Source organism: Fistularia commersonii, chromosome 2 (assembly GCF_037954325.1).
Source record: "Fistularia commersonii isolate RoL2024-O1a breed Wild chromosome 2, RoL_Fcom_v1.0, whole genome shotgun sequence".
Classification (NCBI taxonomy): Eukaryota; Metazoa; Chordata; class Actinopteri; order Syngnathiformes; family Fistulariidae; genus Fistularia; species Fistularia commersonii.
The window spans coordinates 26,277,995-26,290,542 of NC_141285.1; the positions used below are offsets into that span (position 1 = coordinate 26,277,995).

A 12,548-nucleotide genomic window follows, 5' to 3' on the forward strand; every position below is an offset into this window, starting at 1 on the left:
TGACGAGGAGCTGAGAGCGGAAAAAAAAAAAAAAAAAACGAGACAACGGACAAAGCTGGTGCTATGAATTAACCTGGTGTGTGTGTGTGTGTGTGGTTGTGTGTGTGCGCAGATGTATCTCCAACAAGCCAGTCCCTGTGCGAAGATGTGGTGACTGTTCTGACGGTCTTCTGTGAGAAGCTGGAGTCCGTGGACTGGTAACAACATCCTTTTTATTTGTTTTAACTTTTCGTACAAGGGAAGAACCAAACAACAAATCAGCCGTTTTCGATCAACTTTGGAATCAAATTACGAACAGACCCTCCGTGCACAAACACACTAACAAACAAACACACGGGCTTTCAGTCTTGTGGTGTTGGAGTGTTTGTTTACATCGTTCATTGTTGTGTACGACTGTTACATTGCTTTTTTGCACTTCTTTTTTCCAGCACATCAATGGTTAAATGTGCTAAATACAGCTGACCCTCAGAAGGAAATAATAGCTAAACATGAGAGTTGTGTCGTTACAGATGCGACACTGCTAAGTCAACCATCTGACGAACAGAGACAGCTGATGTGGCTAACATAGCGGCTACGCTAACAAATTTGTTATATGTACACCTCTGCATTACATTGTGTCCTTATTAACGTTAAAGAAATATAGATCAACTTGCAGCGCGTTTATTAATGTAACGTTACTCGCTTGTTTCCGGCGAGTGGGATGATTGTTGTCAATATTCGGCACGTTTTCGCTGAAAAACTTCAAGTGGCTTATTAGCGTAATTGGGTGTAACGTCATAAAGTGACACTTTCTTATATTTGGCTTCATGCTGTCCACTGCCAACATTTTTTAGACAGTAAACATACCGGTTTAGTCTCCCACTGTAGTTACAGTGAAGCCAAGCGCTAAATACGCTTCGTCATATTTCCTTGTCTTAGTTTTCGGGTGACGTTCGTTTGTCTCATTATCTCTCATCGCCTTTCTTATCATCGCTTTTTAAAATATTTTTCCGTAGTTTCTCCTGAGGGTTTGGCAAACCTACATAGAGCTAATGCTAAACCATTAGCATTTTCCCCGGTGTAACGCCCCCCCCCCCCCGGCAATCGTCCCACTATTTGAGATACAATTGAATTAATGAAAGTGAAGCTAGCTGGAGATAGCGTTAGCGAGGGTCTCATGCCAGAAGGCTTTACTTTTGCTGATTTAGCAAAGGAAACGCCAAGTACAAGTGCTGACGAGAAGAGAAAGAACAGCAGAAACGCCGCAATAATGAAAAAAATTTAATTCCTTTCTGTATTTTTGCTCCAAAAAAAAAAAAAAAAGTTTCAAAAGTGTGCAGAATGTGTTTTGGCACTGCAGAACGGATCAATGGGGTTTACAAAGAACAAATTGAATCTGTGAGGTTTTACTTTATTATTATTTTTTTTCATTTTAGCAACAACCAGCTCCTGCAGCTGCTCTACCTGGAGTGCATCCTCTCCATGCTCAGCAACTGTCCTCCAACCATGCACCTGTCCAGAGGCTTCACAGACCTCGTGTGGTAAGACTGCAGCTTGTGTATCGTAAATGTGTGTGTGTGTGTGTGATCTTTACAGACTGAGAAGACAGAACATGTCATGTTCTAGATCAGAAACGTGACAAGAACAAGGTTCTTTCCGCGTTTTCCTCCCACGGTTCGGGTTCAGAAAGGCTCCAGATGTTTGAGGCGTGAATGGTTGGATGTCTTGCATGCGGACGCTGTGATTGACAGGTGAAGCCCCGCCCCCTGCCGTTCAAAATAAGATGCATCTCCACGGGGGGAGGGGTTTGATTTACACTCCCTGGACTGTGATTCTTCTTGTTAGAAAAGATAAAGGGAAAATAAATATTGAGCTCCTTATCCTCGTGTTCCACTGAGACCTTCTGGCGCCTTTCGACGCTGCTTAAACAACCCCCTCCCCGAAGAGCAAATAAAAGCCAACGGTCTAACTGGATTTGGGCAAACACACCGTCGGGATTCACGCCGGCGGCTGGTTTTCGTGACGGGGAGATGAAATCCGCGCCTCTCAGAGCCAGATAGTCGCAGGAGGATGAAGACTCTGCTCAAGCTGCAGATTAACACCGTCTTGTTTTCACTTGCCCTTCTTTTCCGCCGCTTCTACTCAGCATTCCTTTCTATAAATACGCAAACACACACACTCGCCCTTGTTGTCGTGGATTAAAAGCTGTAAAATTACAAATGTCCGACGTCACCAACATCCGTGTGACGAATAAAGCCCGAATAAATGAAAGGAATTAAAGTAATCAAATTAATGAAACAGGTGATTTAAAAGGCAAATCCTGAGTAGCTTGCAGATACGTTGACATTCCAGCAGCCATCATATATCTGGGTCTTCAGACAGTTCCATCGGTGATCGGCGGACCTCACAAAGTACACCCATTACTAGATTCCTCATGGACTTTAGCATTTTTAAAAACCCCAGTGGTCACTGGTTAGCTGTTGCAGAGGAAAATCAACATTTTGGCCCAAATAAGTCCAGAATTAGCCAACGGCAGGGTTCGTCGCAATGCATTAGCATTACTTGGAGGAAACAACTCTTCAACCCATTTCATAGGTGGTAATTATCCCCGTCATGCAGAACATGGTTGAACTCCCCTCTCCCGAATTTGATTTGGCTGCGGAAATGCAAAACTAAAAAGGTTCCCCTCAAGGATGGGACACTTCTTCACTTCTCCGTCCGAAATTGGCTACAACCATCCGTTCGACATGGCGTCCGTTTTCGTTATGAAAACACCACTGGCCTTTTTTAACCCGAGATTTTAATCTATTAACTTTCAGCAGATTGGAGAAACCGATGTCGCTGGTATTTTCGCTAACGCTGACTTCGCATCCGAAATTGGCCGTTCAGATTTTCTCCGAATGTAGCCCGCAGCTACAGACCCTCCAATTAGCATCAGCGCGATAAAGTTTACATGCCGGCTCAAGTATGGACCGAGTCCACTGACATTTTTTAAAAAAGGCGCTAGTGAGTTCGGATCTGGTATGAAACAGGTCACTCTCGAATCAAAACACAATTGGCAAAACCCAATTGTTTTGTTTTATTTGTTTTTCTCGCTGCCTCCGCATCGGGGAGAAAGGAGATCTTCAAGACCGTGACTGATGTTTAAAGTTATTAAAAGTCAGTGCTCAGCCAATCGGAGGGCTTTCCAATGATGACATCACCGGTTGCTACCTCGGTGGAGCAGAATTTGAGTTGGTGTGCATCTTGGAGAGCAGGACAAATGATTTTCATGTAATTAATTCATGGAATTAATAGAATATTAACTAAAATGGAATATTTAAAATTTCTGTGTGTTTTTATTTTTTTGGTGTATTATTGCACCCTGCGTTCGACATCTGTAATGTATGGCCCCCCTCCAAAAATAACCCTCTTATGAAATTAACGGTTTTGTCTGTGTCTTTGGCTCCGCCCCTTCCAGGAAGCAGCTGTGTCCATCCCTCGTGGCGATCATGGGAAACCCCGCCAACGACAAAACCATCACTTCCCACCACGGCCACACGGGGGCGCCGGACCGGCCCTTAGACAGACTCAGCCTCAGTAAGCCAACAACAGAGATTTGCTCAATGTTGTTTCAAAAAAAAAAATGGATTTATGTGAATTTTTTGCGGGTTGTCTAGTGCTCAGTCCGGACATGGATGCGGCGGCGGGCGGAGGGGTGTCGGATCAGGGCCGGGGGTCCGGCTGCTCCTCCAGCGCCCCCGCCAGGATCGCCCCGGTGGTGCGAACCGTGTGCTACGTAGCGGCGGAGCTGGTGCGCCTGGTGAGCTGCGTGGAGTCCATGAAGCCGGTGCTGCAGTCGCTCTACCATCGCATCCTCCTGTATCCGCCGCCCCAGCACCGGACGGAAGCCATCCGCATCATGAAGGAGGTAGGAAGATCGGAGGATCATTGAAGCGTCAGCGTTTTTTCCAGCAGTTTTAAAGTCTCCGTCTAAAATTACAGATCCTGGGCAGCCCCCAGCGGCTGTACGACCTGGCTGGCCCGTGCGTGGCCGAACCCGAAATCCGGAAGCGCTCCTTCTCCAAGAGGAAGTCCCACCTGGACCTGCTCAAGCTGTCAGTACAAACCCCTCGGTTTCACCGCGCAAACAAACCGCGGTCAAAATCCTCCTCCTGCTCGTCAGCTGTGACAAAATCACGAGCGCTCGCCGTTGGAAGTCGCCAACGCGAAAGCGCGGATTTGTTCCGAGTACGTCAACGACCGGAAATCAGAACCGCGAAGCCGACCAATACAGAATGGGAACGGCCTTGTCCTCGCATCTGTTACCGCGGCGACAAGCCGTTTTTAAAAACGACGGTTTCCCGAACGGGATTTTTAATCGGGATTATTTCCCTGCGTCGTCTTTTTGCGCATTTCTTCGCCGCGAAGGTCGAGGCGTATAACGGTGTGTGCGTGTCTCCTCAGCGTGATGGACGGCATGACGGAGGCGTGCATGAAGGGAGGCATCGAGGCCTGCTATTCGTCCGTCTCCTGCGCCTGCGCCCTCCTGGGCGCGCTGGACGAGCTGTCGCAGGGACGCGGCATCACCGCTGAGCAGGTGCTGTTTTCCACGCCAAGTCACGCTCCCTGATCTACAACGTGAGCGGAGCTGCTGGTCACGAGCGCGGCGCGACGCCGAGACGGTCGTTACGGCAGTCGGACGCGTCAGGTTCTCGTCCAGACGTCAACACGCTTCTACATGTTCTGGGTTCTCACCGTTTTCCAAAACAGCTCGCCACATTTCTTCTTTTTCTTTCGGCTTTTCCCGTCAGGGGTCGCCACAGCGAGTCGACTTTCTCCATCTAACCCTATTCTCTGGATCCTCCTCTCTCACACCAACTACCTTCATATCCTCTCTTACTACGTCCACAAATCTTCTCTTTGGTCTTCCTCTGGATCTTCTGCCTGGCAACCTTCAGCAACGTTCTACCTTTAGGGATGAACAGAGAAGTGTTCCTGTCCAAACCATCTCGGTCATCACTTTGTCTCGGTCATACATGTTCTGCACCTCTGTGATAAATTCTTCTTTTCCTTTGGGCTTTTCCCGTCAGGGGTCTCCACAGCCAATCTACCTTCTCCATCTAACCCTATTCTCTGGATCCTCCTCTCTCACACCAACTACCTTCATATCCTCTCTCACTACACCCATAAATCTTCTCTCTGGTCTTCCTCAAGACTTCCTGCCTGGCAGCTCCAATCCCAGCATCCGTCTACCAATATATCCTCTATCCCTCCTCTGTCCATGACCCAACCATCTCAATCTGGCTTCTCTGACCTTCTCTCCAAAACATCTAACATGTGCTGTTCCTCTGATAGACTCATTCCTGATCCTCTCCATCCTGGTCACTCCCAAAGAGAATCTCAATATCTTCATCTCTGCAACCTCTAGTTCTGCCTGCTGTCTTTTGGTCATTGTAACAGTTTCTAGTCCAAACATCATCGCTGGTCTCACCACTGTCTTGTACACCTTTCCTTTTATTCTGGCTGAAAGTCTTCTATCACTTCGTACCCCTGACACTTTTCTCCACCCATTCCAACCTGCTTGGACCTACGGCTCTAAATTGTCGCTAGGTGTGAGCGGTTGGATGTTTTGCGTGACTTGTCGAGGTTAAACCCCGCCTCCTGCCCCAACGTCAGCTGGAATTGACTGCAGCCGCTTGTGATCGTTAAAGAGAAATTGGGCGAATTACCGTCATTTCTGCAAGCCGCTACTTTTGTCACATGCTTTAAACAATGCTGCTAATTTATGATTTTTTTTTTTTTTTTTTGGGAGGGGGGCGTCATTCATGCCGCAAAAACATGGAACATGAAGATCTGAGGCTGTTCAATTCCGACACCGAAAAAGTCAACTTTAATGGTTTAAGTGCGCAAGATAGCGATCAGCTAGCAAGTGCGGCTTATATTCAGGTGTGCTCAATAGTCCAGAAATTACGGTAGATTAGGAAATATAAACTTTATTGATCCCCATAAAGGGAAATTATTTTGTCACAGCAGCATAACAGTTATAGTGTCAATAAAACAAATCAAGAGAGGAGTAGAAAATAGCATAAGACATCCACAAATAAATAGACAGCGGAGAGAACAACAATAAGAGCATCAAGGATAAGAATGGACAACAAAGTTGAAAAATAAGTCCAGAAAAATAAAGAGATAGTAGGAGCTGATGTCTTCCGGCGTCCGCCTGGGGAAAAAGAAGCGATAAGAATATTCGCAAAGGGGTTCCAGCGACATCTTCTGTCTCCAGGCTCGGCTTCTGCTGCGTCGCCTGGACGACCTCAAAGAGGGGACGGAGTCCACGCGCGAGTCCATGGAGATCAACGAGGCCGATTTCCGCTGGCAGCGGCACATCCTGTCCTCGGAGCAGCCGCCCTGGGACCCGGGCGCCCCCTCCAACATGGCCGCCGGCGCCAACGAGCGCAGCCCGGACATCAGCATCAGCATCACCACGGAAACCGGCCAGACCACCCTGGATCTGGAGGCGGGGGCGGCGGGTCTCGGCCACGTGACCCCCGAGGAGCGCGGGGAGGACACGTGCCTCCCCTCGCCGTCCACCGGCGGCGGCGGCGGCGGCGGCGGGACGGAGGTGGAGCAGGAAGTGGAGGATGCAAAGGAGGTGGAGGGAGGAGGGGAGAAAGATAGAAGAGGTGGAGCGGCGGCAGAGAGAGGCGGCGCCATTCCTCCTGACGTGGTGCAGCGCAGCCACGCCCTCGTCTACCCCGACATCACCAACTTCCTGTCGGTGTCCAGGACCAGGTCGCATCACGGTGCAGGGTCTCGGTACAGCGAGAGCAACTTCAGGTAAGGACCTGAAGGTACCGGGTGAAGTGCATCAGGGACCTTCTCTCTGGAGATGCTCACGTGGACGTAGATGGGGGTTAGTCCTGGTGGTGGATCCTTCCTGATTGTTTGAAGGGATGCAGAAGGTTCTGGTCCGTGTCTGCAAATCCATCTTGGTGTCGTTCCCAGAAAGGCGATATTCGTTTGGGTAAGGTTGTGTCTGAGGCCCCCTCCGCTGCTCAGAGATGCTTTTTCTGTTTTGACAAAGATAGCCCTTGTCCTTCAGGTGTAGGTGGACCGCGGTGTCCTGTCCTGAAGTGGTGGCTCTCCTGTGTTGGGCCATCTGTTTGTTTGGTCTCTCCAATGTAGTCGTCATCACAATCCTCAGTGCAAGTGACATCATACACCACATTCTCTATCTTCTGCCTGGGTTTTGTGTCCTTGGGGTTTAAGGGATCCTCTCTGAGCCCTTAATACAATATAGATCTAGAAAAAATATACAGGAGGGTGCCATGAGCAGAACTGGTGTCGTATGAGGAGGTCTGGAGTGGCAGAGGTACAGGGCTGGCTGGAGTGCCAGCAAGGAGGAGTCTGACAGGAGGAGGTCCTGATTTAGCAAGGTCAAGACCGTGTTGGTCCACGCCTGCAGGGGGCGACAAAGACGACAATGTGTTTTCCTGAATTGGAAGTTCTCATCAAGGTGAAGACAAAGAAACAATAGAATAGAAATCTAGAGTACAATGTAGAAAAAGCATACAACAGGGTGCCACGAGGTGTGCCTCCTATGAGGAGTTCTGGAGTGACTGAAGTATGTAGGAGTGGTGCAAGACATGTATGACAGCTGTAAGACAGTGGTGAGATGTGACATAGGTGGGATGGTGGTGTGCATCAGGGATCATCTCTGAGCCCCTAATAGAATAGATATACACAGCACAATGTAGATACAGCATACAATAGATCAACGTAACGGGAATTGGTTGTATGAGGAGGTCTGGACTGGCAGTGAAGTTTATGGAGTCGGTGCAGGACATGTATGAGAGCTGTAAGACAGTGGTGAGGTGTGACATAGGTGGGATGGAGGACTTCAAGGTGGAGATTGGGGTGCATCAACCCTCTCTGAGCCCCGTCTTGCGATGGTGATGGACAGGTTTGAAATTAGAAAGGAACCCCCATTGCTTATGATGCTCGCAGATGATGTTGTGACATGGAGTGAGAGCAGAGGAGCTGGAGGAGGAACATCTAGAAAGGTGGAGGTATGGCCAGGAAAGGACAGGAACGAAGCTTAGCAAGACTGAATACTTGTAAGAGGAAGTGAAGGACCTAAGGGGAACATCGAGGCCGAGACACAGAGAAGTAAACAGGGGGCTAAGATGAAGATGTGGAGGTTATCTTTGGGAGTGAGGAGGACGGACAGGATCAGAAAAGAGTCCACCAGAGGGGCAGTGCATGTTAGATATTCTGGAGATAAAGTCAGACTGAGATGGTTTGGACATGGACAGTGGAGAGATGGTGGACATCTGGGTAGAAGGATACTGGGGATGGAGCTGCCAGGCTGGAGGTCGAGAGCAGATTTGTGATTCCATCTAATCCATGTGGTCTGTTGGCGATGCAGCATGGAGGAGCAGGACTTTTCCCGGACGGAGTTCGACTCCTGCGACCAGTACTCCATGGCGGCAGAGAAGGACTCGGGCCGCTCGGACGTCTCCGACATCGGCTCCGACAACGTGTCGCTGGCCGACGAGGAGCAGCAGACGCCCCGCGAGTGCCTGGGCCACCGCTCACTTCGCACCGCCGCCCTGTCGCTCAAGCTGCTCCGCAACCAGGAGGCCGACCAGCAGAGTGCCAGGCTGTTTGTCCAATCGCTAGCGGCGCTGCTACCCCGCCTGCTGGGGCTGGCCACGCCCACCGAGGTGGACCTATCGCTGCAGAACTTCTCCTACACCTTCTGCTCGGGGCTGCAGGCCGGTGAGGAGAACCGGCACCACATCTGGGAATAACCCCACCCATCTATCGGTCTCCACCTGTCTACCAATGTGTCCTCATCTGTCTGCCTGTTTCCGATCCCTGTCCCCCATTTGTCTCCGCCTATCTGTGTCTCTTTCCAACAGTCTGTCTCCACCTGACTTGTATGCCCCACCTGACTTGTATGCCCGCCCCCTGACTTGTATGCCTTTCTTCACATCCTTGTCCCGTCTACCAACGTGTCCTCATCTGTCTGCCTGTTTCCGATCCCTGCCTCCCATTTGTCTTCACCTATCTGTGTCTCTTTCCAACAGTCTGTCTCCACCTGACTTGTATGCCCCACCTGACTTGTATGCCCCCCCCGACTTGTATGCCTTTCTTCACATCCTTGTCCCGTCTACCAACGTGTCCTCATCTGTCTGCCTGTTTCCGATCCCTGCCTCCCATTTGTCTTCACCTATCTGTGTCTCTTTCCAACAGTCTGTCTCCACCTGACTTGTATGCCCCACCTGACTCGTCCATTTATATGACTCCATCCGTCTGTCTGCAGCAGTATGTTTGAGCTATCTCTTCCCACCCGCCCCATATTTCCTCGCTGTCTGTCTTTCTCCACCTCCTCGTCTCCACCTTTCCGTCTCCACTCGTCAAACTGCCGCCATCAAGGTGGACTTCTTCTGTTTCCTTGTGATAGCGGACCGACAGAAAAGTGTAGCTCCGTTTTCTGCCCCTCCACCTTTTCCCCCAGTTTCCACTGCCTCCCTCTCTTCCTTACTTCCTCCCCCACCTTTTCTCCTTGTTTCCCTCTTCTCCCTCTTTCTTCCTCCTCTAAGACCTTTTGGCCTCCTTGTTTCCTGTCTCCCTCTCTTCCTTCCTTCCTTCCCCCACCTTGTATGCTCGCGCTTCCAGTTCACCGGCGTTCACCTCTTCCTGTTCCTTGTTTCCTGCTTCCCCCTCTCTTCCTCCCTTCCTTCCTCCACCTTGTATGCTCGCACTTCCATTTCACCGACGTTCACCTCTTCCTGTTCCTTGTTTCCTGCTTCCCCCTCTCTTCCTCCCTTCCTTCCTTCCTTCCTTCCTTCCTTCCCCCACCTTGTATGCTCGCACTTCCATTTCACCGACGTTCACCTCTTCCTGTTCCTTGTTTCCTGCTTCCCCCTCTCTTCACCCTCATTCAGACCTTCTCCCCCCCTGTGTGCTCACGCTTCCAGTTCACCGACGTTCACCTCCTCCTGTTCCCCCAGGTGGTATCCACTCCCCGGGCTTCGAGTCGGGCGACACCCTGAGCTGCCAGTCCCTGATGAACGCCGACGGCCTCTACCTGGTGTCCTACTACGCCCTGCTGCTCAACCTCAAGCTCTGCTGCTGCGACTACTACCGCCGGCGGACGCTGACGCCAGTGCTCAGCCTGGTGGGCATGTGTGTGTGTGTGTGTGTGTGTGATGATGAAAGCCTAACGGCATGTGTGTGTGTGTTTGCAGAAAGAGTTTGTGCGCCTGATCCAGAGCAGCGGCGTCTTGGTGGTGCTGTCTCAGGCCTGGATCGAGGAGCTCTACCACCAGGTGCTGGAGCGCAACCTGCTGGCCGAGGCGGGCTACTGGGGGTCGCCGGAGGAACACACCCTGGCCCTGATCACCATGCTGACAGGTACACACACACACACACACACACACACACAGCAGCAAATAAAGCATTCATTTCCTTTGTTTTGTCGAGAAATCGTTTTTTTATATCCGCTAATTTTCATCCAAATATTCTGGTATTGATACCAAATATTCATGAGAAGTCAGACCAATATTACAAATAATTCAGATTATTCACACTTGTATCAAATATTCAGACTTTTGATAATTAAAGTCTTTTATTGCAGATAAACAGACTGTTATTTCAAATATTCATGATGATTCATACCGTAATATCATTCCAAATATCTAATGACAATTCAGTCTTTTGTTCCAATTTTTTTTTGTCATTTATTTCAAAATATTCATGATAATTCAGACCATAATCCAAACAGATTATTATTCCAAATATTCCTGACAATTCAGTATTCCATTCCCATTTTTTAGATGATTATTCCAAATATTCTTCATCTTCAATATTCTATATTCTTCAATATATCAGTCAGTTTTTCCAAATATTCAGGAATATTCAGATTATTAATCTGAATATTCCTGTTAATTCAGTCTTTTGTTTCAAATTTTCCTGAATCTCTAAATTGTTATTCCAAATATTCCCAAAAAAATCAGTCCATATTATTCAAACTTTAAGTTGATAAATTTAGACCTCGATTCCACCCAAAAAAAATTGATCACTCATTCTCAAATTTTTATTGTGAATATTTGTATTAAATTTCACACATCTGTACTTTCAGTCATCAGACCCAGATGTTGTTTCTGTATCTTCACACATTATTCCCTTGTTTCCATCGCTAAGAATCCTCATTCAATTCCACATCGTTAAACTCTCCGTAAATTTAACCCCATAAATTCATCGCTCTTATGTTATTCACATTTTCATTTCATTTTACGGCAAATCATCCAGGTTTTAACCCCGACGATCACTTTTATTCCCCATCTCCTTACTTAATCCACATGTTCAGGCCTTTATTCCATACCAAATGTATTCCAGAATACATATCCAGAATATTTCAAACTGTGAAATCTGATTGTCCCCTCAGATATCGACGGCCTGGGCAGCAGCGCCATCGGCGGCCAGCTGATTCGCCGGGCGTCCAGCCAATCGCCGCTCACCTGCGACAGGGCGAGCAGCGACACCGTCATGGCAGGTCAGAAGGCTCGCCGCGACCTTTAGCAGGCTTTTGCTAGCGGTCGCTGGGAAACGATGTTTTTCACATCGTCTCCTGCTCGTTTTCATCTCGAATGCGTCATTTCCGTCTCCTGTCGGTGTCAATTTCTAACAGCCTTACATGCAAACATACAGACAAATCTACAATATCTATATCGGACAATATGTTGGTGGTCTCTGCTGTGTTCAGATACTTGCGGAAATCTTCTGGACTTGAGTTTCAGCCTTCATCCCAGCGACTTCTTCAGTTCTAATGACCTGTTGGGAGTTTCCCCAATATAACCGGCAGGGTTTGTGGCGGGTCTTGGTCATGGTGGTAGAATCTAGGTCTAAGGGAGATGCTATGCTAACGGGGTTGTTGTTCGTTGGAGTAAAAGCGCAACTTGGTGGGATTACATTACATTACATTACATTTGGCAGACGCGTTTATCCAAAGCGACATAAGCACTGCAAATAACACTTGCAAATACAAGACGCACAGGAAATATACAGAACAGTAAGCTGGGGTTAGTTGTTTTTTTTGGTTTTTTTTTAGGACAAAGACATACACATACGTACACACACACACACACACACACTGCATAGTCTAACTTGGTGCCTAACCTGATCTGGGGCATCAGCGCAGTAAAAAGTCCCGAAAGTGAAAAGTTTTTACCTGTTTCTTGAAGGTTGAGAGAGATGATGCTAGTCTTGTTGCTTCCGGAAGTTTGTTCCAGTTACCTGGATTGGGATGCGAAAAAGGTAAAGCTAAACATAGCAGTGGAACCTGTTGGATCACATGAACCGAAGCTCATGTGATTGTCCAGTATGAACTGAAGAAGCCTCCTGGACGACGGGTGAAGAAAGTCAAGTCCAGTTTCCGAGACAAGAAGATTTCAACAAGAAGTCACCGCGACCCGGATGAGAACCTCCACAGCGTTCAAATGTGGCGTGAGAAGGATTAACACGAGCACGGAGGAGTCCGAAACGGCGTGAGATTACGAGATCGCCGCGCATCCGTGCTA

The 12,548-nt window shown here is 48.6% G+C and overlaps 1 protein-coding gene across 2 annotated transcripts in view; it reads left to right on the top strand.

Moving 5' to 3' along the window:
- Window positions 1–12,548, top strand: part of arfgef3 (ARFGEF family member 3) — a 58,719-nt gene that overhangs the window by 17,043 nt on the left and 29,128 nt on the right. For both annotated transcript variants that reach the window (XM_086174981.1, XM_086174991.1), the window contains exons 9-19: window positions 113–197; window positions 1,416–1,520; window positions 3,440–3,558; window positions 3,639–3,889; window positions 3,964–4,076; window positions 4,426–4,558; window positions 6,245–6,798; window positions 8,390–8,742; window positions 9,981–10,147; window positions 10,218–10,383; window positions 11,417–11,524. In XM_086174981.1, coding sequence (XP_086031107.1) covers window positions 113–197; window positions 1,416–1,520; window positions 3,440–3,558; window positions 3,639–3,889; window positions 3,964–4,076; window positions 4,426–4,558; window positions 6,245–6,798; window positions 8,390–8,742; window positions 9,981–10,147; window positions 10,218–10,383; window positions 11,417–11,524 — 2,154 coding nt within the window. The remainder of the gene's footprint in view (window positions 1–112; window positions 198–1,415; window positions 1,521–3,439; window positions 3,559–3,638; window positions 3,890–3,963; window positions 4,077–4,425; window positions 4,559–6,244; window positions 6,799–8,389; window positions 8,743–9,980; window positions 10,148–10,217; window positions 10,384–11,416; window positions 11,525–12,548) is intronic.